This window comes from Rosa chinensis, chromosome 2 (genome assembly GCF_002994745.2).
Source record: "Rosa chinensis cultivar Old Blush chromosome 2, RchiOBHm-V2, whole genome shotgun sequence".
NCBI classification, from domain to species: Eukaryota; Viridiplantae; Streptophyta; class Magnoliopsida; order Rosales; family Rosaceae; genus Rosa; species Rosa chinensis.
The window spans coordinates 52,698,221-52,725,519 of NC_037089.1; the positions used below are offsets into that span (position 1 = coordinate 52,698,221).

Genomic DNA, 27,299 nt, shown 5'->3' on the forward strand with positions numbered 1-27,299 from the left:
GGGTTGACCCAAACCCAGACCTTACCTTCATCTTCCTGTAGTTGCCAGTACAGAGACACCCACAAGCCCCCCCACAAAAAAAAAACATCTCTTCCATCAGCCGCCCATGAAGAGCACTCCGTCGAGCACCGCCACGAGCCAGCGTTGCCCTGAGCCTCACGAGCTTCCGCAGATGTAGCGCCCTGCCCCGAGCCTCACGAGTTCGCTCTGTCGCCTAGACACCTCAAGATCATCGCCACCCCAAGATCATCGCCACCGCTGGGTATGATCAACTAGCATTCCCTGCACAGAAAGCGATTGCAAAACGCTCAGAGATGCCGTCCAAAAACCTGCCACCCACCCGCCTGCCAAACCCTAAACCAAACCACCTTCCCCTCTGACCTCAGCCAAGTCCAATGAAGCACCTGTTCGACAACCAGCCCAATGACAACGCAGCGATGTTGGCGCTATCCTTGGCCGCCACCGAACAGGGAATGGTTTGGTGGTGTTTTTGCTCTCTCGAGGCGCTAGGGCTAGAGAGACTCTCTCTCACACGTATCTCTTAAGATTATATTCCCTTTTAGGTATGTTATTATTGGTTTTATGGTTTTAATTAATTTGGGCATCCAAATATGAAGTCTTTGATTGGTGTTCATAATTTCGCGTTGAGAGAAAATTGGAAACTCATATTTGTAGATTTGAAAGTGCTACAACGACTATATATTTTTCTATTGATTTGAAGAAATTACGGGTACGTTTACTTACCTGGAATGAGAATGAGAATGAAGGGAATGATTCAAGGGTATGAAAGTTCATGCGTGAACTAACATACGAAGGTATTATAGTGGACGTGGGTTCCACCTCATTATCAGGACTCGATTCCTGAATAAGCCCTAGTTTGATAACCAGGGAGGGGTATCGGTTTAGGAATCATTCACATACTGATTCCTTCCTTCTTCTATTTCCGTTGTCTCCGATTCATGATTTTTTCTATTCAAAGTAAGTAAACGTAGCATACATTGAAAAATTTTGCCTTATTCCTTGGATTTTGAGAACCAGATCTGGCAATTTAGTGCTTCATCAAAATCGAACAGAAACTGAAATACTGAGGTTGGTTAAACAAAGTATGTTGGTGTTGAAAGATTATGACCAGTTTAGGTGCCTAAAATCTAGTAAACCGAACGGCTGATTTGGTGGTCTGTTTCAACTAATTAACCGCGATGAACCAACCAAGTCCAGCCTTAGTTAACGCCATGCTAGCGTGACTGTTTCTTTCTCTCTCTGCGATGCCCTTCCTGTTGATCTAGGATTTGCTAGAGCCATTGTGCAGTAAGATGACCACCATATGGTTGGTCGTCTTCTCAGCCGTAAACTTAATTTAGAGGGCTTCACTAGCACAATTTCAACAATATGGAAGATGTGCACAAGTTTATCAATATGAGTGATTGCAGATTAGTTTGTGTTTCAATTTCATAGGAGGTAAATCATAATCTAATTCTACATGGGGGTCAGTGGTTCTATGGGAACAGGATGGTGGTTCCCATTGAGTACGACAACCTTGCTCTAGTAGATTCGATCCCCCTCCACTCCTAGGAGACCTAGTTCAACAAGGTCTTGCAAAATTGCTTAAGGGAGATGATACGAAGCTGGAGAAGATGTCATATGAAGATGGGGAAGAGTTGGAGTCCAGATGTGTTAGCACTATTAGTTTTATATTGCTGATGATATTATCAATAATGTTAATGATGTAGATTCGGCACCTGAGCTTTGGGAGAAAATGGAGAAGCTTCATCTTGGAAAAGGCTTGTAGACAAAGTTGAATCTAAAGCTGGATCTCTACAACCTTAAGATGGGAGAAGGTGTGAATCTCATGGAGCACAATAACGTGTTAAGAGGATTGGTAGATCAACTAGCAAGAGTTGATGTAAAGATTGACGAAGAAGATCAAGCCCTTCTACTTCTTACCTCGCTTCCCGATTCGTATGATAATATCACCACTACAATCTTGTATGGTAAGGATACATTAGAAATGGCCGGAGGAGATGGAATCGACTCTCTTAACTCATGAGAAGCGGAAGAAATCCGATGATTCCCAAGGTTTCATCTTTGTTGCTCATGATCAAAATCAAAGGGGAATGTCAACTGCCAGCGGATCTAGAGGACATAGTAGGTCAAAATCTAGGGGGTAGGGAAAAGGGCAAGCAGTGCTACAAGTGCAAGGAGTGGGGACACATAAGGCCAGATTGCTATTGTTGAAAGAGAAGGATGATAAAGGCTCAGATACTCCATGGTTGGTGTAGCACATGTTTCAAATGGATTTGGAGAATTTCTCACAATCTCAAAAGTTAATTACACTTGTTCTCAATGGGATTAGATATTGGATACTGATTCTTCTCATCATCTTTGCTCAAGGAGAGAATATTTTGATACGTTCCAACAAGTCTAAGGATTTGTGACTTGGGGTGATGGCACAAGGCGTAGTGTCATGGGTGTTGGAATGGTGAAGATCAAGATTTTTGAAGGAGCGGTTCGCACTTTGGGTGATGTTGTATACGTCCCAAGGTTCCAGAGAATTTAATATCCTTGAGCCAATTAGACTCCATGGGCTGTAAGGTTTTGTCAACAGGGAGAGTTATGAAAGTATCAAGTGGTTGCGTGGTCCTAATGAAGGGAGAAAAGTGTGGAAGTATGTTCCGTCTGATAGGAAAACTCAGACCTCGAAGGTTGAAGGGAAACAGTGTGCACAAGGATGCAGGTATTTGAAGTGGGTCTCGTTTGCAGGCATAGTAGAGACGTTAGTCACAAGTTTTCAAGTTTCAGATGATGGTGAGAAGGTAAACTCTGCTAGGGAAGGGGTCGAGTCAAGGTCCTACTTCAGAGTCAACATGTGATCGTTGTCTCGGGACAATTACATATGGTATTGGCTGATTGAATCAAGGGGATCGAGTTATGTCCGAATGCAAATGACTCTGATTATGTGCAACGTGCAAGTACAAAGCCAAAGGAGTGCTTGTGGGTGTAACAAGTTGTGTCTTAGATCGAGATGACTTCATGGATTGAAGTGGTGGTGCGGAGCTCTCCACCAAAGTCGGGTGGGGGAGATTATTAGTTTTGATGTCTATCCCTTCTTGGTAGAGATATATTGCATGGCATGAATGCATGCTATTTAGGGTTTGTGCATTCAAGGTGACAACTTATGCATGGAAAATTGGTGCATAGTAAAGTGCATGCATTGGGCATAAATGCATGGTCAAATTGATGCATTGGGAATAAATGCATGGTGAAATTCATGATGGACCTTTTAGTATTTCTATGGAGTTAATGAGGGAGATGGGTGATTGATTCATGAATGGGCATTGATGAGGTGAGTCTAAAGACTTTTATCAATGGCTATAAATGAATGAAACTTGTGTGGAGACAAGAAAAGGAGAGGTCAAGCTAAGGTTTTTCATGTAAAGAAGCAAAGTGAGTTGTGTTCAAGAGTGTGAATAGTTGTTGGGGTAGAGTGATCTTCTAGGTTGAGAAATGGTGTACAAGGGGTATCCTTTTGGATACAAGGGCTTGAGTTGCGCATAAACTTTGAGCAGTGTTATCTTGTACTTGTGTAATTCTCTCATTAGTAAAGGTGAAACTCTCCGAGAATGTAGGCAAGGATATTGGCCGAACCTCGTTAAATCTTGTTGTCTTCTTGGATTGATTATTTCTTCTTTCTATCTTTACTTTTATACTTGCGTGGCGAGGGAATTTTTCCCTAACACCTAATTGACATGAGATAAGAAATAATAAATGTGTTTTATCCAACAAATATGAGAGTTTCATGGATAATGAATTGCCCTATTACATTATACAAAGGTTGGTTCGAGAAAGTCAATTATATTTTTTGAAGAAAGAATTCATTCATAGCAAACACAGGCTAGAATGGCCCAGCACATCAGGGGGATAGGTGCCATTACACTTGAAACAAATCTGCTCCTTTTGCAGGAGCCTAGCAGAATAACATAATTCTAAATTAAGAATAATAGCAGACAAAATTCTCAGCGCCTATGCGCTCGATTGCGGTACACCAAAGAACTTTGCATCTAGATGTGTAGAATCACCAATTCTGTAGGCAAAGTACCAAAGCTATGATCCCTAAATACATAGGGAATTATTGAAAGTAAACAAAGCTACCAACATAGGTTCCTGAAAAAACGAGAAATAAAATGGGTTTAGGGCACAAAACCCCAGCCCCGATGTCTAAGTCTAAGAGGCAGCCCAAAGAAACAGTGGACTCAAAACCCAGCAAAACCGGCTCAAACAGGCCCTGCCCTAATCCTTCGCACAGCAGCAGGATCGACATGTACAACCCAGCACCGTCGCCGCTGAGACCAGCACCACCAAAAACCACGTCGCACCACTCGAACCACGTCGTTGCTGATCTCAGATACCGTCAACAGAGCGTCACCGACCATCTAGAACTCCGAACTGGAAACCAAGCAAAAACCCTACAAGGGTTCACCCAAAAACCATATCGAAACCACCAAACACAGTCAGCAACACCGCTTGGAAGGAATGCAAATCCGGATCCAAACCGCCTCCCATCCCAATCCATCGCCCACATCATCGAAATCGAACACCGGGCTCCGTGTGTGAAGAAAAAGAGGTAAAGAAACCCACTGAACCATCTCCGTAGCTTTTAGTCGCCACAGTAACTAGGAGGCTGCCCCACGGCAGCGGGGCAGACAGCAGCAAGGCTAGAAGCCAGACCAGCCCCGCACGCGCCGCCGGACGAGTACGATCGAACAGGAAGCAAAACCTGTGCTTGCTAGTCTTGTTTTAGGGTTTTTAGCAGTGTAAAAATATTCTTGTTTATTGTTACTTTCCTTTGTTTTTGGGTTAGGAATATTCGTAGAGAAAGTCAATTATATAAGCATTTATCTATATTCGTGGAGATCTAGATTTCAGGAAAAGAAAAGAATTAATCCTTTATTAACAATCATGCGCTCCAAAGATATCATCACGCTGAAAAATGAATAACGATCTCTCAGAATATCAAAATGAATAATGGGATCCCGATATATATACATATCTAAAAGAACAATCCCACAACAAGAGACAACAAGCACAAAACGAAACCAGCCCCAACGGCAGGGGAAGATGAGCTCGGCGGCAACACGGTGGATCCTGGTGTGGTGCTAGCTGTGGGCCCCGTGGTTTTGGTGGACGGAGATGGTGCTTGGACCGGAGGGCAAGGGGCGTCAGATGAGGGTGAAGGCGTGGTAGGAGTAGTAGTGGTAGTGGGTGGAGGTGGAGACATAGGAGTTGGTGCAGAAGGGGAGGCTCCGGGTGACGTGGCGGATGCTGAGACGGTGATGGCGAGCTTCTGGCCGGACTGGCAGTGGCTGCCGAAAGTGCAGATGTAGTAGTGGTCGCCGGCAGATGTGAGAGTGATGTTGGCCGGGCCCGTGGTGATGGTACTGCCGATTGGGTTGGCGGAGCTGCATGAGTCGAACGATGCTTTGGGTACTTGCACTACGTCGTGTGCGTCTGTCGCGAAGTTGAAGACTGCAAATTAATTAAGAAACATCAGGATGTGAGAAATGGTGATAAATAACCACTAACCATTAACCGTCTTTTTGCTACATGATTACTAAAGTAATCGATCTAGAAACAAAACAGAAAGAGATTTGGTTCCTATAATGATTTTATGATTCTTATGATCATATTGATTAACATTGCATTTAGAATTCCATGGAACATATATGTGATGACGAATTTTGTTTAACTTCCTCAAATTTATGTGAACAATATTAATATGAGAACATTAAACTTGATTAGGCCACGTACATGCTATTTTTGATAAAAATAAAAAATAAAAAAACTTGGTCATTGCTTAGAGTTTAAGTCATTAAACTGTAAAATATTGTTGAAAAAGTTCGGACATACCATCAAGTCAATCTAGATGATTTGAAGGAGCACGTATGTAAAAACCACTAATGTACCCATAATTTGAAGGACTTAATCAGCGAAAAAAAAAAAGAATTTAGGATTTTAATGTGATACAAAAAACATGGTAATAACTTAATAAGAATTTCCCCTTGAGGGTTGGTTTCATAAAAGACTGAAAAAAGATTGAAAAGAAGATGATGGTGATGATATATGGGAGTGAAACTAAAAAGCTAGAGATGGAAAACATACTTAGAACATCACCAACTATGAACTTCTGACCAGACGCCCAAGTGACATACTCTTGTGCACCATTCTGTGGTATGGTCCAGCCAACGCTACCTCCCACCACATGGGCCGTCTGCGCGGCCACACTCTCCAAAAACACAGCCGCAAGTAACCCAAAAACAACCATCATCTTCTTCTGGCTTTCCATTTCGATCTCTCTAGCCTCTTCTTTCTTGATCTGTTTATGTCTCTTTTCTTCAATTGGTATTGTATGTGAGTGCTAATGTCTGATGAGAATATATGTTCCAAAGAAAGAATTGAAGGCTATAAATAGGGCTCGAATGAGTGAGAAAGACCAATAGGGTGGAAGACTTTTTGGAGCTTCGACACGGCAAAGACTTGACAATAGAGGCATGCCATTACCGAGTACCGACTGGTTCTTCATATGTGAACGCCGGTCATTTTTATATGTTCTGTTCTGCATTGTTTGGGTCCAAACGTGTGGAAACAAGACCCAAATTAAGTGGTAATAGAGTTCCGACCATTATTGGTAGAAAATTTAGAAAGGCCATAATATTCAATCATTCATGCTTGATTATCAGTCTATACCTACCTTTTTTTTTTTTTTTTTGAGACTATACCTAGCTAGGCCTACTCTTTGTAAGGAGCATTAATATTTGAGTATCAAGTAAAATATCTCCACAACACTTGAATTCTGCAATGTTTTTTGCCCACATCTGAAGGCAAAAGCAGTGTTTGCTCAATTTGTATCCTCGAGCACCCTTAAATTAAGATGGTGTTCATTAGAGAGGATAGAAGACAAAATCTCCGTCTAAACTAGAATTATACAATGTTATTGGTCATTTGATGGCGAAAAAAATGTTTGCTCAACTCACACCATCTAGCAACCTCAAAGTATCAAAGAGAAAATAATGCAAATTCAATCACCACGAACCAGCCCCACAACTGGTATTTTGATATTTTGCATGTGAATATACTTAATTAATAAATTAATTACAAGAATAATCTTTCAAAGCTCTTTGGATTATCACGATCTTGTATGGAACATCTATTATCGAAGACACGTAGAGGGGGTGGTTCATGACCTGGCCGTGTCCCAAATATTGAAAGACATAGAGAAGTCCGAGGTCAATTTCTCTGGGAGGATTACGTTGTCAAACATTCAGTGTACGACAAAGCAGGCTTTCAAATGTTGTACAGAATGCAAAAACATGTTTTCCCACCCAAAATGGAGGACGTTTGCAACCTCGATAGTTTCTTTGGGCAAAAAGCAGATGCCACTTGAAAAATGAGATTGTTTTTTGAACAAAAAAATGACAGGTTCCCTAAAAATGCTTGTGTATGGTGTAGCTACTGATCAATGTGATGAAATCACTAGGATGGGGGCTTTTACAGAGCTGAAATGTCTTAAGAAATTTTGTAGACAAGTCAAGTTTCTTCACGCTGGTTGGTTTCTTCGTCCTCCAAATCAAGCTGACTTATAGAGGCTTCTCAATAGAGAAAAACGCCCTAATTTTCTAAGCATGATTGGGAGTGGAAGAATTATCTAACTGGCTAAGCTGGAGTTTTCACAGGTTGAAAGGGTAGACCAACTATTATTCTTGAAGCAGTGGCATCTTACAACACACATATATGGCGCACATTCTTCAGAACCCTAGAAGGTCAAACTGAACTCAACATTCGTAGTGCGTCCAATGTGTTCAAGCATGTCATAGGTAGAACTCCTCCTCTAGTTGAGTTTGAGGTCAATAACAAAAAATACACCAATGGTTACTACCTTGCTTATGGAATATACCCAAGATGGTCGACTTTTGTCAAAACAATATCGAACCCCGAAATAGAAGAGGATAAACACTTTTGCAAAAAACTAGAGGCTTATCGCAAAGATGTGGAGAGGTGTTATGGTATCATCCAATCTCGATGGATCATTCTCTGTCACGGTGGTAGGTTGTTTAAATTGGGGGACCTTCGAATCATCATGATAAGTTGTATCATTCTTCATATATAACATGATTGTGGATGATGAGTTTGTTGAGGAAGAATTTGTGGAGTCTCAAGAAGATGATCTAATGAATCCAACAACGGTAACTGCCTATGAGCGGCTTGTGGATCCCGATACTAGAGAACCTATTCCTTTCGAACCGGTGGGGAGAGATGAACATAAGTGCCTACAAGATGATTTGTGGATAGTGAATTTCAGGTAGAGTCGAACTACCTCCATAAGTGCCTACAAGATGATTTGGTGAAGAACAATGGGAACATGAATGGTAATTGAGTATGAACCCACAATTTGGGACTTAAATTTGAATAAATGGTGGTTTGTAATTTTAATTAATGTAGCCTATGTGTTGTGTGCTTTATTGATATTTTTGATTTTCTTTATAATTTTAATCGATGTTTATCTCAGTGGTTAGAGCACCCACTACCTAATGATGAAGTCATGAGTTTGAGTCACCATGGGGGTAGGAGTGAAATCCTTTGATCCTCTTTTAAAAAAAATAAAAAAAAGAAAGAAAAAAAAAATTGATGTTTACCTATGTTTGATGATAAGATTTGGTTTGACATTAATAAAAGTACTGTGATTGGAGTTACATACTTGTTATATTATTCTTGTTATGTTTATTTATAAATTTATTCAAAGCATAAAAAAATTATTTCATGAAATTAAAATTACAGAAGTAAAATTTAGATTACATAAATAAAAATTTAATTTCCTAATCAATATTTTATTATCAAATAATAAAATGTTGTCTACATAATAAAATGAGTCGAATTGGGGTATGTAGCAATCGTTACTACTATCATCGAACATTGTTTTCGCTTTGATATCACACTTTCTCTTTTTCCACCGAGCCTTTAATTGTGGGGTCATGGAATTAGTATTCATGGCTATAATTCTTACATCTTCTTTTGCCTCATTAAAATTTTCAAATACCTTCTTTGTGCGAGCAGTCATTTCCTCGTTTCTTCTCTTCACTAGTTCGACAGAAGCTTGGGTTGATTCAGCCATGGCTTGAAGAGCAAGAACCATACTTTATGTTGCATCTTGCATCTTCTTTCCTTTGTTCTTTGCTTCTTTGGCTCTCTTTTGTTCCATAGGTCTCAGCTCAGAGTTTTGAGTGTGTCTCAAAAACTATAACATCATCCAAGTTAATTGGAGACTCTTTTTTAGAGGCACTAACTATCGAATATGACTCCGATGATTGAGGATTAGATGGTGGATCTTTAAAATACAGGTAGTGCTTAATTACATTCCAACATCCAAATTTATCAAAGGGCTTGGGATATTTTTTCATGAAGATCCCTTGAGTTGGATTTTCCTAGACAAGGAGAATGAAACAATATAAATCCAACATTTGTAAGGAAAATATATAACTTAAAAACATAAAGGGTAGTGCTATTCACACACCCATTTTCTCTATTCACACACCCTCTCTATTTTTCTATTACTTTAATTCAATTTATTTTTACAAATTACCATAACTACCCTCTCTCGCAATTCTGATTATTTTTCTTTTTTGTTTTCTTTTATTTTGCAAGTCAATCATTGTCAAATTCTAAACTCTTATTTTCTCACAAACGAGAACTTCAAAACTCTTTGTGATTCCTTTTTTTCTTTTTCATCAAAAACTCCTCTAGGATAGTCATTCCATGTCTCTAATGTGATGTTGAAGTTCAATTATGACAAAGCAAGCAATTTTAGACCCATCTTTAGAGAAAATTTTTACAAATGATCTGCAATGGAAACATGGAAGAAAAATATGGATTTAGTGATTATTCAAGCCCCTTTGAATCCATCATTCCGCGTAAGATTCTAACTCAAATTAGTTGGTGTATTTTAATCTATTGCTCTCGATCAGTTTCTCGGCGATTTGGTGGATCTAGGAGCTTTAAATTTGTGCGTTCTTTTCGTCTTAGTTTGATTTTGGTATGTGCAGCGTGTTAGTCATGGTTTTTACTTGAGTTGATTGATAATTTTGAAGTCGTTGACGCTTTTATTTTATTTTTTATTTTTTTCTGAATATCTCATCGCATATATAAATTGGTATCAAATTTCCTAATTTTTTTTCCTGTCAGTTTCAGCTTAATGTTGAACTTTTATTTATGGGTGAATGTTATTTCAATACAATTATCTAAAATACACTTAAGAGTTTCACGCCATTGATTATGCGCGTGTCTGCATTTGTCTAGCCCCTCAGATAAGTCTTGTTCAATTAATTTTGAACTATACTCCAATTTTTTTTTTTTATACCTAGAAAATTTTCGAATTCACAGATTGTGTCTGAAAATAGCTTATTGTCAATCTATAAGAGGCGAGAAACTTTAATAAGCTAGGTGCAATGTTGGAACCCCAGACAACGAAGGAGTAAAGCATGCGTCTTACTCTCCCTACTCGTATGAGGACAAACTTTGCAATTTAGATGATAACTGATTCATGATTGACTTGCCAAATAGAAAAAAGAAAATGAAAAATCATCAGAATTGCAATGGAGGGTAGTTAGGGTAATTTGTAAAAACAAATTGAATTAAGGTGATAGAAAAAAAAAAGAGGGGGTGTGTGAATAGAGAAAATGGGTGTGTAAATAGCACCACTCTAAAATGGGTATGAATAGAGAAAATGGGTGTATAATAATAATAATAATAATAATAATAATAATAATAATAAAGGGAAATTATGGAAAATGTCATATTAGAGTATGAAATGATAAAAAGGTCACCTAGTTTCCCACTTGATAAAAATGTCCGTAATGAATTATTAGTAATATTAATTTAGTCCTTATGAATAATAAGTAATGTTAAAAAAAGTCAGTTTTTAATTTTTTTGATTCCCATTCTGCCCTTAAAGCCAACTCTCTCTCTATCGTCTTCTCCTCATCCACAAGAGACACAGACCTCGAGAGAGTGCGAATGGCGAAGAACGACGCGTCTTTGGGATCGTTGTATGAGTTCTTGAAGCGGTGCTGACTCGCTGGTAATCAAATCGCTCCAGATCATTCAGGTCGATCGGGCGTCGTACGAAGCCTCTTTGTCTATTCACATACTTGTCGAGATTGGAGAGCGCGATGGTGAAATCGAACGCCGCTTTGCGCTCGGCGAACCAAAGGCCTAATGAAGGTGTGCTTGCCGGTGCCATCCTCGATTAGAGCACGGTCTTGACGGAGGTCGCTGGAATTTGGATCCTCCAGTCGGATCTCACACCGGTCCTTGCACGACCTTTTCCGCTCTCCGCGAGCTTCTCGTCGCTGCTGGCGGCAACACTGACTTTGATGAGTACCGCTCGGTGAGTTTATCTTCCCCGGTTGTTTTGATTCATGCTGCTTAGTTTCTCAGAATTGTTAGCTTAGTTTCTACAATAAGCTTATTGCATTGGAACTATGGAGCTTAGTTTTGTTAAAGTTAAGAGTTTTTTGGTGAAATTTAGATAGGCAATTGTGAATTTCTAATGAACTGTACTCGATGAGTTATTGAATTCTAGGCTTTATGGTGTTAGATGTTTAGTACTTACAATTAGGCATGGTTGAGATGACACTGCTTCTGAAATTAGTATTTTTGATTGTGATGTTGATTCGATGAACCAAGTTATAAGAATCGAACATGTTAGTTGTGAAATTGATTAGCAAATGGACTCAGTATTGTGATGAAATTGATTAGTTGTTGTGATGAACTGTTGGATTTGTTTTTCTGTCAAGAAACTTAAGGTGTTGAACTAAAAATTGTGAATCAGATTCTGAACTGGAGCCAGCTGCTGCTGGATTACAGGTTACATCAGATGGAAACCTGAAAATTCTAGATGTTCTTGATTGGTTAGTAGATAATAGTCTACCTTAGTATGAAATTGGTGGTTTTTATCGTGCAAGATGATAAAAACCCATATATGAATAGTCTATTTCGTATAAAATCCCGAATTTCAATTCTGTCATGATTTTTTTTATGTTAAGGATATTGTTTGTTTGCTATCACATCTTGCACCATACAGTCATTGGTTAACACTAGGGATTTATGTTTTGTGTTTTTGGTTCGTAACTTGGTAAACTCTTTGGTGTCCTGTTATGGTGTGGATCTTTAAGAGATTCCTGTTCCCAAGTTCATATTAGACATTTGTGCACTTTGGAAACTCAAAGATGATGAGAGAGGTGACATGATTTAAGCATGGTAATATATCCATTTCCATGATTTAAGCTGTGCATTTCGTTTTGTGTTGTTTAGGTTTCTTAGCAATTACACGTGCCTATGGTGCATGCATAATTGCATACATAGCAGCATAATTGGATACACTCATATCCATGCCTAGCTTACTTTGGATGGTCTAAAGGCATCTTAGAGTTTCATGTCTTGAGGCAATGATTACAAAATTGCAGCTAGTTTGTAGTGTTTCTCTCTACTTATGATTCTAGATTCTGTTTCATATTGTTTATTTTCATTGATCTGAGGTCAGTCTCTCTCCCTCTCTCTCCATTGTCTATTGTGTATGACTGTGGTCTCTTTGTACTCTTGTTTATGGAACGCTTTATAGAAGAGGCCCTTAAAATGTCACGCCCCGAATTTCGAATAAAAATATTTGAATCCGAAACGCGATAACTTAACAAGTACGAGAAAAACACATAGAAATTTTTTTCCATTTAAATTAAGCAACTAAACTAACTGAGCTCACAATTTCAATACCGACTCGTTCTTTAAAGTCACATATTACATTACAGATAGTTTACAAATTAAATTGAATAACAATTCAATAATTAAACACACCTACCACAACTCACAACACAGTTGAAGACTTAAAACTAAAATTACCCTTCGACGTCCACGCTACCGAACGTACCCCCCAGCGTCGACAACGATTAATCGATATTCTAACCTGCACAAAAAACCCTACACCATAGAATAGTGCACCGGGTTGAACGAAACAATCCCGGTAAGCTTTTTAAACCCGTATGAGTAAACTCAAATAAAGTGACTCACGTCATGCATGCTTAACTCGTGAGAAGAATTAAAGCAACAATATTTAATTCCACAAAATAATGTTTTTACCATCTTAGTCTAACAAAACAATATGCAATTTCACAACAAAACATCAAGTTCAAATTAATCAATATCATGCTCAATAATTTCAACCCAACTAAAACCCACATGCTCTGTCTCACAATTCATTTTCCAATCACTACAGATCACAACCCACAACTGTACCCACAATAAGAATTAAGCAAAATCAGTAATCCCTGCATAGAAACTTAGTTCAGGAGATCACATGAAAACAAGCAAAAGAATTCATAGTAATCCCTGCATAGAAACTTAGTTCAGGAGATCACATGAAAGCAAACAAAAGAATTCATAGTAATCCCTGCATATAGTTTAGTGAAGGAAATTACATTAAAACAAACAATTCATTCGAAATCAAGTCCCACATGAATGACAAAAGAAAGGACACCGACACTCTCTTTTGAAACAAATATACCCAAGGGCACACAATAACTGAAGGTTATTCTCCAAGAAGTATATTGTACTCAATGGCACACAATAACTCAAGCTTATTCCCCAAGAAGTACATTGTACTCAAGGGCACACCATAACTCAAAGTTATTCTCCAAGAAGTATATTGTACTCAAGGGCACACAATAACTCAAGGTTATTTCCCAAGAAGTACATTGGCAGACAGACTAGACCTCTAACTGAATCGTAACCTGTCACCTTGTGACTCAACACCTCACTGAACTCAACTACTCATTCAACACAATAAGCAACAGTTCAAAACGATATTCTGAATAAATCACAATTCACTCATATCACAATGTCACGCTATCCAATATATATATATATATATATATTCCACGTAATTATATATATACGTAGTCATTCACGCAAGAATGACCACTAATACCAACTATAGTTTTATAAATTATAATTCTCGAAAATCATTTTATATCAAAACATTGTTTTAACTTACCCATGAACCATTGTCGATCAAGTTCATATATTTTAAAACAAATAATTTGTTTCGATAAATACAATTTTTCATGCTAACAATTAAATATACTAAATTAAACATAACTAATTTATCGACCGAAACACCGTGAGATTTACTCACCTCCAAATCCTGCTGCGTCTTCACACAAACCAAGACAAGCACAAAATCATCCAAACTCCACTCACACAATTTTGTCAATCACCTAATCACATACAATCTTAACTTAGCACATAAATTAACAAAACCATTTAATTCCGAAACACACTAAAAATCCAAAACTGATACCAATCGAGGCGAAACTTCATCCAAGACCACCTGTGGTCTGCAGAATACTTATATGAACAATGTGACAAAACCACAGGTCAATCGGATAGTCGGATCCTCATGGATCGAAAACCGAAAACCCTAAAACTTTTAAAATCCATAACTTACTCATACGATTTCTAAAAATTACAAATTATATATCGAAATGCTCGTATCGAAAAGTAGATCGAAATCAAGAACAGAAACTGTCCTTGAGGTGGTCAGAAACTGCCGGAAAACACCACCACAGTGGCGGCACCGCCACCGGCCCAAAGTCCGAATTTGGCAAAACTTCCAACACCAAAGTTCTTCATCTCAACTCCAATTGAAACATTCATAACTAGCACAAAGTCTGAATCGAAACCATTTGACTGGAATTTACCTCGCATGTTTTGAAAACCGATGAACCCTAGAATCCCAATCTTCAAAATTCAACCTCCACAGGTGGAATCGTTGCAAGCCGTTTTGTGAAGAGTATCTACGTCCTCTGGGCTTCGAAAGCCCCCAAGGATCACCGGCTATGGTGGCCGGAAACGTGATCTCCGATCTGCAGCTCTACAGTGCGACTTCTCGGCCTTGTAACGTCGTGCACGGTGCTTCCCACGACGAATCACCACCACAGACGTGTAGAGGGGATTGAGGAGAGCAGGATTCCTTTTGGATTCGAAGCAAAAGGTGGCCGGAGGAGGAAGAACGACGCATGAGAAGGTGAGGGGGCGAACCGAAGTCGGGACCGAAGAGAGAGAAAAAGTTTCCCTTTTCGGAAACTTCTGATTTTTCTGATATTTTCGGATTTTTTTGCTATTTAACCAAAATGGAAACTTTTTCCAATGGCCATAACTTCTTCATACGAACTCCGATTTTCGCGTCCCACATGTCCACGAACTTGTATAGATGTGCTCTACAACTTTTGTGAAGGAAGTTTTCGGAGAAACCCAACATATAAAAAGTCAACCTTTGCAACCCCCCTAAAACCATACTGTTCGAATAAAAATTCGTCCGAAACACTTCGCTCCGTCCACGAGCCACGAAACCGTCCAATAAACATAAAATTAATTCCAAAAAATCCTCGGAAAATAAATATGAATTTCCGAGGCATCACATTCTACTCCCATTAAGGAAATTTCGTTCCGAAATTTACACGTAGCACTCCCACAAGTAAGAATAAATCATGCTCAAATCCAATTCTCATTCTTAACAAGAAATGCCTTCATCTTAAATACAACTTACCTCGATCAATAATGGATACAGGTACCCTACCTTGTACCAAAATAGTAGGAATCCTAACCACAACACTTGGTGGTAACCCAATCACATCATGAATTCTATCCTCCTACACTACCCAATAAAACTCTGTGACTGCAGCACTACCCAAAATTCACACAAGAGTCCAGAATCATGTCATCACGACAATATATGTATCACTTCATCGAAAATGCAATTGCCACGCCCCGAATTTCGAATAAAGATATTCAAATCCGAAACACGATAACTTAACAAGCACAAGAAAACACACAAAGAAATTTTTTCATTTAAATTAAGCAACTAAACAAACTGAGCTCACAATATCAATACCGACTCCTTCTTTAGAGTCACATATTACAATACAGATAGTTTACAAATTAAACTGAATGACAATTCAATAAGTAAACACACCCACCATAACTCACTACACAGCGGAAGACTTAAAACTAAGAGCACCCTTCCACGTCCACGCCATCGAACGTACACCTCAGCTTTGATAATAATCACTCGATAATCAAACCTGCACAAAAACCCCTACACTATAGAATAGTGCACCGGGAATGAACAAAACAAACCCGGTAAGCTTTTCAACCCGTATGAGTAAACTCAAATAAAGTTACTCACGTCACGCATACTTATAATCTCTCAATTCGTGAGATGAACTAAAGCAACAATATTTAATTTCACAAAACACAACCAAACATCAAGTTCATATCATATCATATCATCTCAACGACAAATCACATTCACTTCCCCTCAACATAAAGCATTTGTCAAAACGATGACGTCACAACTCATTCATAACTCACTACAAGTCTCAAACCACAACCGCACTTACAATTGAATTAATAAAAATCATAGTAATCCCTGCATAGAAAATTAGTTCAGGAGATCACCTAAAAACAATCAATAAAAATCATAGTAATCCCTGCATAAAATTTAATTCAGGGAATTACATTAAAACAACCAATAAAATCATAGTAATCCCTGCATATAACTTAGTTCAAGAGATTACATTAAAACAATCAATTCAGAAACAGTAATCCCTGCATAGAATTTAGTTCAGGACATTACCAAGAAAACAAACAATTCAATAATAGAAATAAATAGAAACATTTACTAAAAACATTCATTAATAACGCCAACTACCACACAGCTCATCACACAGATCACCACACAGGTTATCACATACTATTATTTCCTCATCTCCAATAGCCTCAAACAATAATGAAATCATTTTCCAAATATTGTTTCTCAACTCAAACCATCACCAAAACCATACCTATTCTTTCAAAACTAAAAGCCAACAAAACCATCTTTTATTTCCAAAACCATATATTTTCCTCAACATCACATTGCACAACAATAGTAAACGACACACTCAATTCCATCAAGATATATATATTTCACGTAGATATATATATATATATATATATACATAGTTATCCACTCAGGAATGCCACTAATACCAACTACAGTTTTATAAATTAACACATCATGATCACACACAATACAACACAAAGCACACAATTCACAAAACACAATTATACGACGATCCAACAGTCGGATCCTCATCCGAGACCATCCAACGTCTTCGGAACACTTCTACGATCAATAAATTAAAACTACAAGTCGATCGAACGGTCGAATCCTCAGGGATCGAAAACCGAAACGAATCGGAAACCCTAAAACCCTAACATGCTCATACGATCTCCAAAAATTACAAACTATATATCGAAATGCTTGTATCGATGAGTAGATCGAAATCAGGAACATAAACTGTCCCTGAGGTGGCCGGAAACCGCCGGAAAACACCACCACAGTGGCGTCACAGCCACCGGCCCAAAGTCAGAATTTAGCAAAACTTCCAACACCAAAGTTCTTCATCTCAACTCCAATTGAAACATTCATAACTAACATAAAGTCATAATCAAAGCTATTTGGCCGGAATTTACCTCGCAAGTTTTGAAAACTGATGAACCCTAGATACCCAATCTTCAAAATTCGATCACCACAGATCAAATCGCAGCAAGCCTTCTTGGGTGTAGCTTTTACTTCCTCTTGGCTAGAAAAGCCCCCAAAGAACTCGAGCTATAATGGCCGGAGCTGGGAGAACCAAGGCCGGCGATTTGAGGTGATTTACAACTCCACCGTACAACTTCTTGGCCTTCTAGCGTCGTCTACCGTGCTTCCTGTTGTAAAAAATATGGTACGGAATTCCTATAAAATTAAAATAAAATAATATGGAAATATCTTGGGAAATAAGAATAATAATATAGATAAGAAAATAAAATAAAGTAAGGAAATGTACTAATATATAGATTTATATATGGGAAAACTTATCGAGTCGAGGCGTGCAAACGCACTGTCCTAAGAGAAGATTCGTCCCCTACTGCACAAGGTTGAATGACTAACTTCCCCCAAGATACAACAACTCTTCGAGCTCCGTCGTGCAGCTAAGAAGCCTCATTGAACCTTTATCACCTGTGCACTCAAAACGGTGTATAAGTAAAGTATGTATATGTATAGTTTGTAAGAATATCTTTGGTAGAGGTATTTGGCTAGAGTGGTTGCATTATGGTGGATAATACCGTCATGTATACCCTCATTATCCGACAAACTAAAATCCCACACATATGCATGTTTCATGTCTCACCATATGCCTTCCAACCATAGCCACGTACCCTTATATAGGGCAGACTTACCATACCATCAATAGCCTCATTAACCATATAACGGTCAAATAATAATCATATATTTAAAACATAAAACCGTTAAACCATAAATAGAGAAATAAACACAAAATAAAAATAACCCCCAAAATAAATAAAGAAATAAATAAAATATATTTTAATTTAAAATCATAAAATTTCCAACAATCCCCCACTGATTTAAAATTAAAATAAGATCATTTAAAACAAAATAAGTGAGTGTTTTTACTGTGCAATCGGCATAGGTACCTTTTGGTTTTGAACCTAGCTTAGTGTGATAGTCTCTATTTGAGGAACCAAAGTGACACAGTCTTGAACTTTGATACCTTTGACCAAACTTCAACATATCACACACACAGTACGGGTAATTAGATAGGTTCGCGTGTTGGCGCATTTATGGCCGTGCGCGTATCTTGATTCTCAGGAGGATATTAGAGAACAGCCCAATTCTCATTGTCGCGGCCTCACGAACAACTCTCACTTAGGTGAGTTCTCTAAGGGTACGTGTGCCCGAACCCCGCGGGAGTTTTCCCGTCTCGAAACTCATTCAGGGTATCATTGTTTTCCCTTCCTAACGTCACATTTAATATAGCATTTAATGCCTTAGGGATGCACATGATAATATCTCCTTTGGATATATCCTTAAAATTTATGTGTGCTATATTTGAGTCACGCAGTATGGATTGTTTCTACCACATTGAACTTCCTTCATGGGATCTCCAATCACAGAAGTTGGGTTACCTCCCTAGGTGACTCCCTTATGGGCTTAAGCACATCCCCCTTCAGCGATTTTATATATAAAGTCTCCTCCTCGAGACTATAAGAGCCTCATCAGCAAGGCATATATATGACTTATGTCATATTTTATTTATTTTAATTTTCCTATGTCATATCTTGCTTGTCACTTTTGCTCGCAAAACCTGCATTTTAATTTATCTGCAAGCCTTAAATAAACCATTAGCCACAATTCTCATAGGAGTGTTTTCCTCCATATGAGAACAAGAAAATTTATAACTCTGCACTGATTATTTAATGATCATGTAAGATAAAATGAGTGTTACCCCGACATTACCATAGGGCATTTAAAATATCATTGAAGTAAATAGTAAATGATGACTAGAAATATATATCATAACCCCCACATTACTTGATATTAGATGTTCTTAAAGACATGTATATAAATATTTACAGGAGTTATAGCTAGAGCTTACCCCCACATCACCAAGATAGATGCTCTTCATGAGAGAATTATACTCACAAGTCATAACAAAATCAGTTATATAAAAGTCTTAATAATAAACATTAAAGAATACTACTGAAATAGTTAAAATTTCAAATAGTAATTAACCCCCACTATTGAAATTGAAAATAACTTCTTATTGACTCATTAAAGCAAAATGAAATCTTCTCACAAACTGCACTTACAAGTATCTTTGGAGCATTCTCGTCTATGAGATAACCAATAGCATATTTATATCTCGTAATGTATCTACAAATTAAATTTTGAGAGTAAAAGAAAACATACCATCACTATTTCTTTCTCTGCAATCACTCATAAGTTCAATCAATATTACAGCTAATAACTCAACTAAATTTTAATAATGAGACAAAATTAATAGTATCACCACAATTTGAAGCAGCATTATTTTAGATATGAAAGAAAAGTAAATAATCATTAATTATAATATGCAACTCCAACAAAATATAAGTTCCTCAAAACAAAAGACAAAGGTCATTTTTAACTGCAATAGAATTTAAGGTCAATTGCATTCATAATATTATTGTTAACATATTTAATTGTATGCAAACAATTATTATCTGTATGTAAATACAATAGAATAAGTACTCATAAAATCAGTAATCAAGTACGTACCTCAAGTAACAACGTTTTATATATTATAGGCAATATCAATTTCATATAACAGTCAACAAATCATAAGTATAGCCAACCTGATCTCATGGCAGATTATTAATTGTCATTGAAAGCAAATTTAATTTGCAAATATGACTTGATGGAAAATAAGCTTATATATATAAACTTAACTGTAACATGCACATATACGTACCTGTTTGTTGGCTACTAACATATATGTACTTTAATCAAGATCATTTAATTTGCTTATGTATGGGAAAGAACTCATATGCATTAAATATGAATTTATATGCCGAATGATATATTTGTAACTACAAAATGATAATATGCAAAAACATATATTTCTTACGGAACAAAAGTTAGTTATACCGTAGAAGTGGTTTAGGATTCCTTCGTCATAGTAGAGGCTAGTGTATGTATATTGCGTCACTAAATCCTCCATCAACTTTGGCATTTGAGAGATTTTTCATTTGTCAGAAATTGCACATGTGCGATATTGATTATGACTCCTCGAACTTCATATTGTCCGTCTTTGTCAGAAATTCCACTCGAATCTTCTCTTAGATTGTTGTAAAAAATATGGTACGGAATTCCTGTAAAATTAAAATAAAATAATATGGAAATATCTTGGGAAATAAGAATAATAATATAGATAAGAAAATAAAATAAAGTAAGGAAATGTACTAATATATAGATTTATATATGGGAAAACTTATCGAGTCGAGGCGTGCAAACGCACTGTCCTAAGAGAAGATTCGTCCCCTACTGCACAGGGTTGAATGACTAACTTCCCCCAAGATACAACAACTCTTCGAGCTCCGTCGTGCAGCTAAGAAGCCTCATTGAACCTTTATCACCCGTGCACTCAAAACGGTGTATAAGTAAAGTATGTATATGTATAGTTTGTAAGAATATCTTTGGTAGAGGTATTTGGCTAGAGTGGTTGCATTATGGTGGATAATACCGTCATGTATACCCTCATTATCCGACAAACTAAAATCCCACACATATGCATGTTTCATGCCTCACCATATGCCGTCCAACCATAGCCACATACCCTTATATAGGGCACACTTACCATACCATCAATAGCCTCATTAACCATATAACGGTCAAATAATAATCATATATTTAAAACATAAAACCGTTAAACCATAAATAGAGAAATAAACACAAAATAAAAATAACCCCCAAAATAAATAAAGAAATAAATAAAATATATTTTAATTTAAAATCATAAAATTTCCAACACTTCCCACCACGAATCACCACCACAGACGTGTAGAGGGGACTGAGGAGAGCAGGATTCCCTTTGGAATCGAAGCAAAAGGTGGCCGGACGAGGAAGAAATCAGTCGGCGAATGTGAGAAGGCGAAACTGAGCTCGAGACCGAAGAGAAAGAAAAGTTTCCCTTTTTGGAAACTTCAGATTTTCTGATTAATTTTCGGAAAAATCCCATATATACCAAAATGGAAAATTTTTCCGACGGCCATAACTTCTTCATACGAACTCCGATTTCCACGTTCCACATGTCGACGAACTCGTATCGACGCGCTCTACAACTTTCGTGAAGGAATCTAAACGTATAAAAAGTCAAACTTCGTAACCTTCTAAAAAGTGCACTTCGAATAATTATTTGCTCGAAAATATTTCCACTCCACCCTCGAACCACGAAATCGTACAAATGAACACTTTATTAATCCTAGGAAAGATTTTGGAATTAATAACTAATTTCCGAGGTCTTACATTCTACCCTCCTTAAAGAAATTTCATCCCAAAATTTAAGCACACTACCCAACAATCAGGTAAGGCTAACTCGTTCACAAATCTAGTCCACGCTCCCCTGCAAGTCATGCTCTCCCCATGGAGCCTCCACAAGATATTGAACAAGTCAATTTCCCTCGACCCAAGTTGCTTTGTTGTACCGTCTGGAATACAAGCCGAACACCAACAATAGTCGCATCAACATCTCCTCCAACTGTACCACTATCAACACACTAGATCACTCATAGTCTCCATTTTCATCATAGGCACATCAATATGTTCCGTACGACAGGAACACTAGGAGGTAAGGCAAACCCAAATGCCGAATCTCCACCATTACCAAAATTGCAACAAGTCTGCAAAACTACAACTCTATGCACAAACTACATAACTACATAAGAGTCCAGAATCCTGTTATCACAACAGTATCTGTATCACTTCACCAATCATCCAACCCCAACATTACACAAGAATTGAAAACAACAACATCATTTCAATCACTCAATCAACACATAAATTTGCCACAGTGAAACCGTTCCAAATCACAAGGAATATGTTTCACCAAATCACCACTACACCAAGGTCTCGATAACCATCGATATAAGGCATGCACAATCACTCATCAATTCCTACCATCTCATAACCTAAATCACAGTAAGGTCTAGCCTCAGCTAAGCTACACATAAGTCATCACAAAGCATTCCACAAACAAAATCAGCACTGCCGAAACCTCTACTACAACAAAAATCAGAGAAGCAGTATTCCACAATCATTGTCAACATAGATACCAAACCAAGAACTCAAACCACACACAAGGTCAACATAGATACCTCAGTGTCACCTTAAACACATAATAGTATCCTGGAAAAGGTCCACTAAGACACCACGCAATTAAACAAGATGATTATCCCCTGATAAGCACCTTCCACCCAATACCTCTGCTAATACAACTTAGGAGGGCACAACTACACTCGATCAAATACTTGCACTGACTTTAGATACAAGCATAGGTCAAACGCCATGACCCCAACAACCAAACGACTACTCCGCACAAAAGGATACGATTTTCCATCAAAACCATCCTCGACTACTCTACCAAAGTTTAATTCAGAGGTTCCCATTCCTCAAAAGACTACAACTCAAAGAAGCTACACAAAGCTCCACCCCTTCACCTATAGGGAAAACCTAAAGTTCCAAAGACTTATGCCCTGACTGACACCTAACACTACGACATACCCAATGATTATATCAGTACTAAAGAGCATCAGATGGGGATCCGCTGCAGAAGGGCCATCACTCGGGTAGTACTGACAATCACCAAATATGTACCTTACGCTCTGATACCAAACTGTCACGCCCCGAATTTCGAATAAAGATATTCAAATCCGAAATGAGATAACTTAACAAGCACAAGAAAACACACAAAGAAAATATTTCATTTAACTTAAGCAACTAAACAAACTGAGCTCACAATGTCAATACCAACTCGTTCTTTAGAGTCACATATTACATTACAGATAGTTTACAAATAAAACTGAATGACAATTCAATAAGTAAACACACCCACCACAACTCACTACACAGCGGAAGACTTAAAACTAAGAGCACCCTCCCACGTCCATGCCATCGAACGTACACCGCAGCTTTGATAATGATCACTCGATAATCAAACCTGCACAAAAACCCCTACACCATAGAATAGTGCACCAGGAATGAACAAAACAAACCCGGTAAGCTTTTCAGCCAGTATGAGTAAACTCAAATAAAGTGACTCACGTCACGCATGCTTATAATATCTCAATTCGTGAGATGAACTAAAGCAACAATATTTAATTTCACAAAACACAACCAAACATCAAGTTCATATCATATCATATCATATCATATCATATCATCTCATCTCAACAACAAATCACATTCACTTCCCCTCAACATAAAGCATTTGTCAAAACGATGACCTCACAACTCATTCATAACTCACTACAAGTCTCAAACCACAACCGCACTTACAATTGAATTAATAAAAATCATAGTAATCCCTGCATAGAAAATTAGTTCAGGAGATCACCTAAAAACAATCAATAAAAATCATAGTAATCCCTGCATAAAATTTAGTTCAGGGAATTATATAAAAACAACCAATAAAATCATAGTAATCCCTGCATATAACTTAGTTCAGGATATTACATTAAAACAATCAATTCAGAAACAGTAATCCCTGCATAGAATTTAGTTCAGGAGATTACCAAGAAAACAAACAATTCAATAATAGAAATAAATAGAAACATTTTTCTAAAAACATCCATTAATAACGCCAACCACCACACAGCTCATCACACAGATCACCACACAGGTCATCACATACTATTATTTCCTCATCTCCAATAGCCTCAAACAATAATGAAATCATTTTCCAAATATTGTTTCTCAACTCAAACCATCACCAAAACCATACCTATTCTTTCAAAACTCAAAGCCAACAAAACCATCTTTTATTTCCAAAACCATATATTTTCCTCAACATCACATTGCACAACAATAGTAAACGACACACTCAATTCCACCAAGATATATATGTTTCACGTAAATGTATATATATATATATATATATATATATTCACGTAGTTATCCACTCAGGGATGCCACTAATCCCAACTATAGTTTTATAAATTAACTACTCGAAAATCATTTTATATCAAAACATTGTTTTAACCTACCCATGAACCGTTGTCGATCAAGTTCATATATTTTAAAACAAATAATTTATTTGGAAAATGATTTAACAACAAAACAAGTAATTCCGAGTAATAAATAAATCCGTTCATAAATGAACCACGTGAGATTTACTCACCTCCAAATCCTGCTGCGTCTTTACACAAACCAAGACAAGCACAAAATCATCAAAACTCCGCTCACACAATTCCGTCAATCACCTAATCACATCAAGGTCACACTCAATACAGCATAAAGCACACAATTCACAAAACACAATTATACGACGATCCAACAGACGGATCCTCATCCGAGACCATCCAACGTCTTCGGAACACTTCTATGATCAATAAATCAAAACTACAAGTCGATCGAATAGCCGAATCCTCACAGATCGAAAACCGAAACGAATCGAAAACCCTAAAACCCTAACATGCTCATACGATCTCCAAAAATTACAAACTATATATCGAAATGCTCGTATCAACGAGTAGATCGAAATCAGGAATAGAAACTGTCCCTGAGGTGGCCGGAAACTGCCGGAAAACACCACCACAGTGGCGGCACCGCCACCGGCCCAAAGTCAGAATTTGGCAAAACTTCCAACACCAAAGTTCTTCATCTCAACTCCAATTGAAACATTCATAACTAACACAAAGTCAGAATCAAAGCCATTTGGACGGAATTTACCTCGCAAGTTTTGAAAACCGATGAACCCTAGATTCCCAATCTTCAAAATTCGATCACCACTTATCAAATCGCTGCAAGCCTTCTTGGGTGTAGCTTCTACTTCCTCTGGGCTAGAAAAGCCCCGAAAGGACTCGAGCTATAGTGGCCGGAGCTAGGAGAACCAAGGGCGGCGATTTGAGGAGATTTGCAGCTCCACCGTGCAACTTCTCGGCCTTGTTGCGTCGTCTACGGTACTTCCCACGACAAATCACCACCACAGACGTGTAGAGGGGACTGAGGAGAGCAGGATTTCCTTTGGAATCTAAGCAAAAGGTGGCCGGACGAGGAAGAAATCTGCCGGCGGAGGTGAGAAGGAGAAACTGAGCTCGGGACAAAAGAAAGAGAAAAGTTTCGCTTTTTGGAAACTTCAGATTTTCTGATTAATTTTCCGAAAAATCACATATATACCAAAATGGAAACTTTTCCGACGGCCATAACTTCTTCATACAAACTTCGATTTCCGCGTTCCACATGTCCACGAACTCGTATCAACGCGCTCTACAACTTTCGTGAAGGAAGTTCTCACAAAATCTAAATGTATAAAAAGTCAAACTTCGTAACCCCCTAAAAAGTGCACTTCGAATAATTATTCGCCCGAAAATAATTCCACTCCACCCTCGAACCACGAAATCGTACAAATGAACACTTTATTAATCCCAGGAAATATTTTAGAATTAATAACAAATTTCCGAGGTCTTACAGCAACCCTTGCGTTACAAGAATTGCAAATGAAACTGTCATTTCAATTCAAATCAACCAAAGCCTATGCATCACAACTCAATAAGTGTCTACCCATCCTGGAACACAAAATCGTTCTGAGGTCTAGCCCCACCTACCCCCACACACGAATTATCATCTGTCCTTGTAATTACAATCAAAGTGGTATAGATCTTCTACTACCACAACAATGACCATACTCACACATAAATCAACTCATAAATTAGCCACAGTGAAACCATTCCAAATCATAAGGAATTTGTTTCACCAAACCACAACTAGACCAAGGTCTCGATCACCATCGATATAAGGCATGCTCAATCACTGATCAATTCCTACCATCTCATAACCAAAATCACAGTAAGGTCTAGCCTCAACTAACCTACACATAAGTCATCACAAAGCATTCCACAAACATAATCAGCATTGCCAAAATCTCTACCACAACAAAAATCAGAGAAGCAGCACTCCACAGTCATTCCCAATACCACACTAAGAACTCAGACCACACCCCAACAGCTAGCTAGATATACCAAAGCCATCCCAAACACCAAACAGATGTGCAGGAATGAATGATCCACTATATCACAACACTATCACTAAGCAATCAATAACCGCTAAGTACCTTCCAACCCAAAACATCTGCCAATCCTACTCAGGAAAAGCACAACAACTACTGGTCAAATACTCGTACCAACATTAGATACAAGCATTGGTCAAACACCATGACCGCAACAACCAAACGACTACTCCACACAGAAGGATACGATTTTCCATGAAAATCATCCTCGACCACACCAAAAAAGTTTAATCCAAAGGTACGGTTCTCATTCCTCAAAAGACTGCAACTCAAAGAAGTTACACCAAGCTCCTACACTTCACTTACAGAGCCGACCTTTGCTCTGACGACTTAACACTCTAGACGACACCTAACACTCCACATACCCAATGACTATATCAATACAGAAGAGTATATGATGAGGATCCGCTGCAGACGGGCCATCACTCGAGTAGTACTGACTGTCACCAAATAGGTACCTTCTGCTCTGATACCAAACTGTCGAGCCCCGAATTTCGAATAAAGATATTCGAATCCGAAATGCGATAACTTAACAAGTACAAGAAAAACACA

General features: G+C 38.0%; 1 protein-coding gene across 1 annotated transcript; it reads right to left on the bottom strand.

Annotated features, from left to right (window-relative positions):
- Positions 1-4,869: 4,869 nt before the first annotated feature.
- LOC112188900 (umecyanin) lies at positions 4,870-6,439 on the bottom strand. The gene is made up of 2 exons (XM_024328129.2): positions 6,157-6,439; positions 4,870-5,523 (listed from the first exon to the last, which is right to left on the bottom strand). The coding sequence occupies exons 1-2, from the start codon at positions 6,338-6,340 to the stop codon at positions 5,048-5,050; spliced, it is 660 nt and encodes a 219-aa protein (XP_024183897.1). The 5' UTR covers positions 6,341-6,439; the 3' UTR covers positions 4,870-5,047.
- Positions 6,440-27,299: the final 20,860 nt, after the last annotated feature.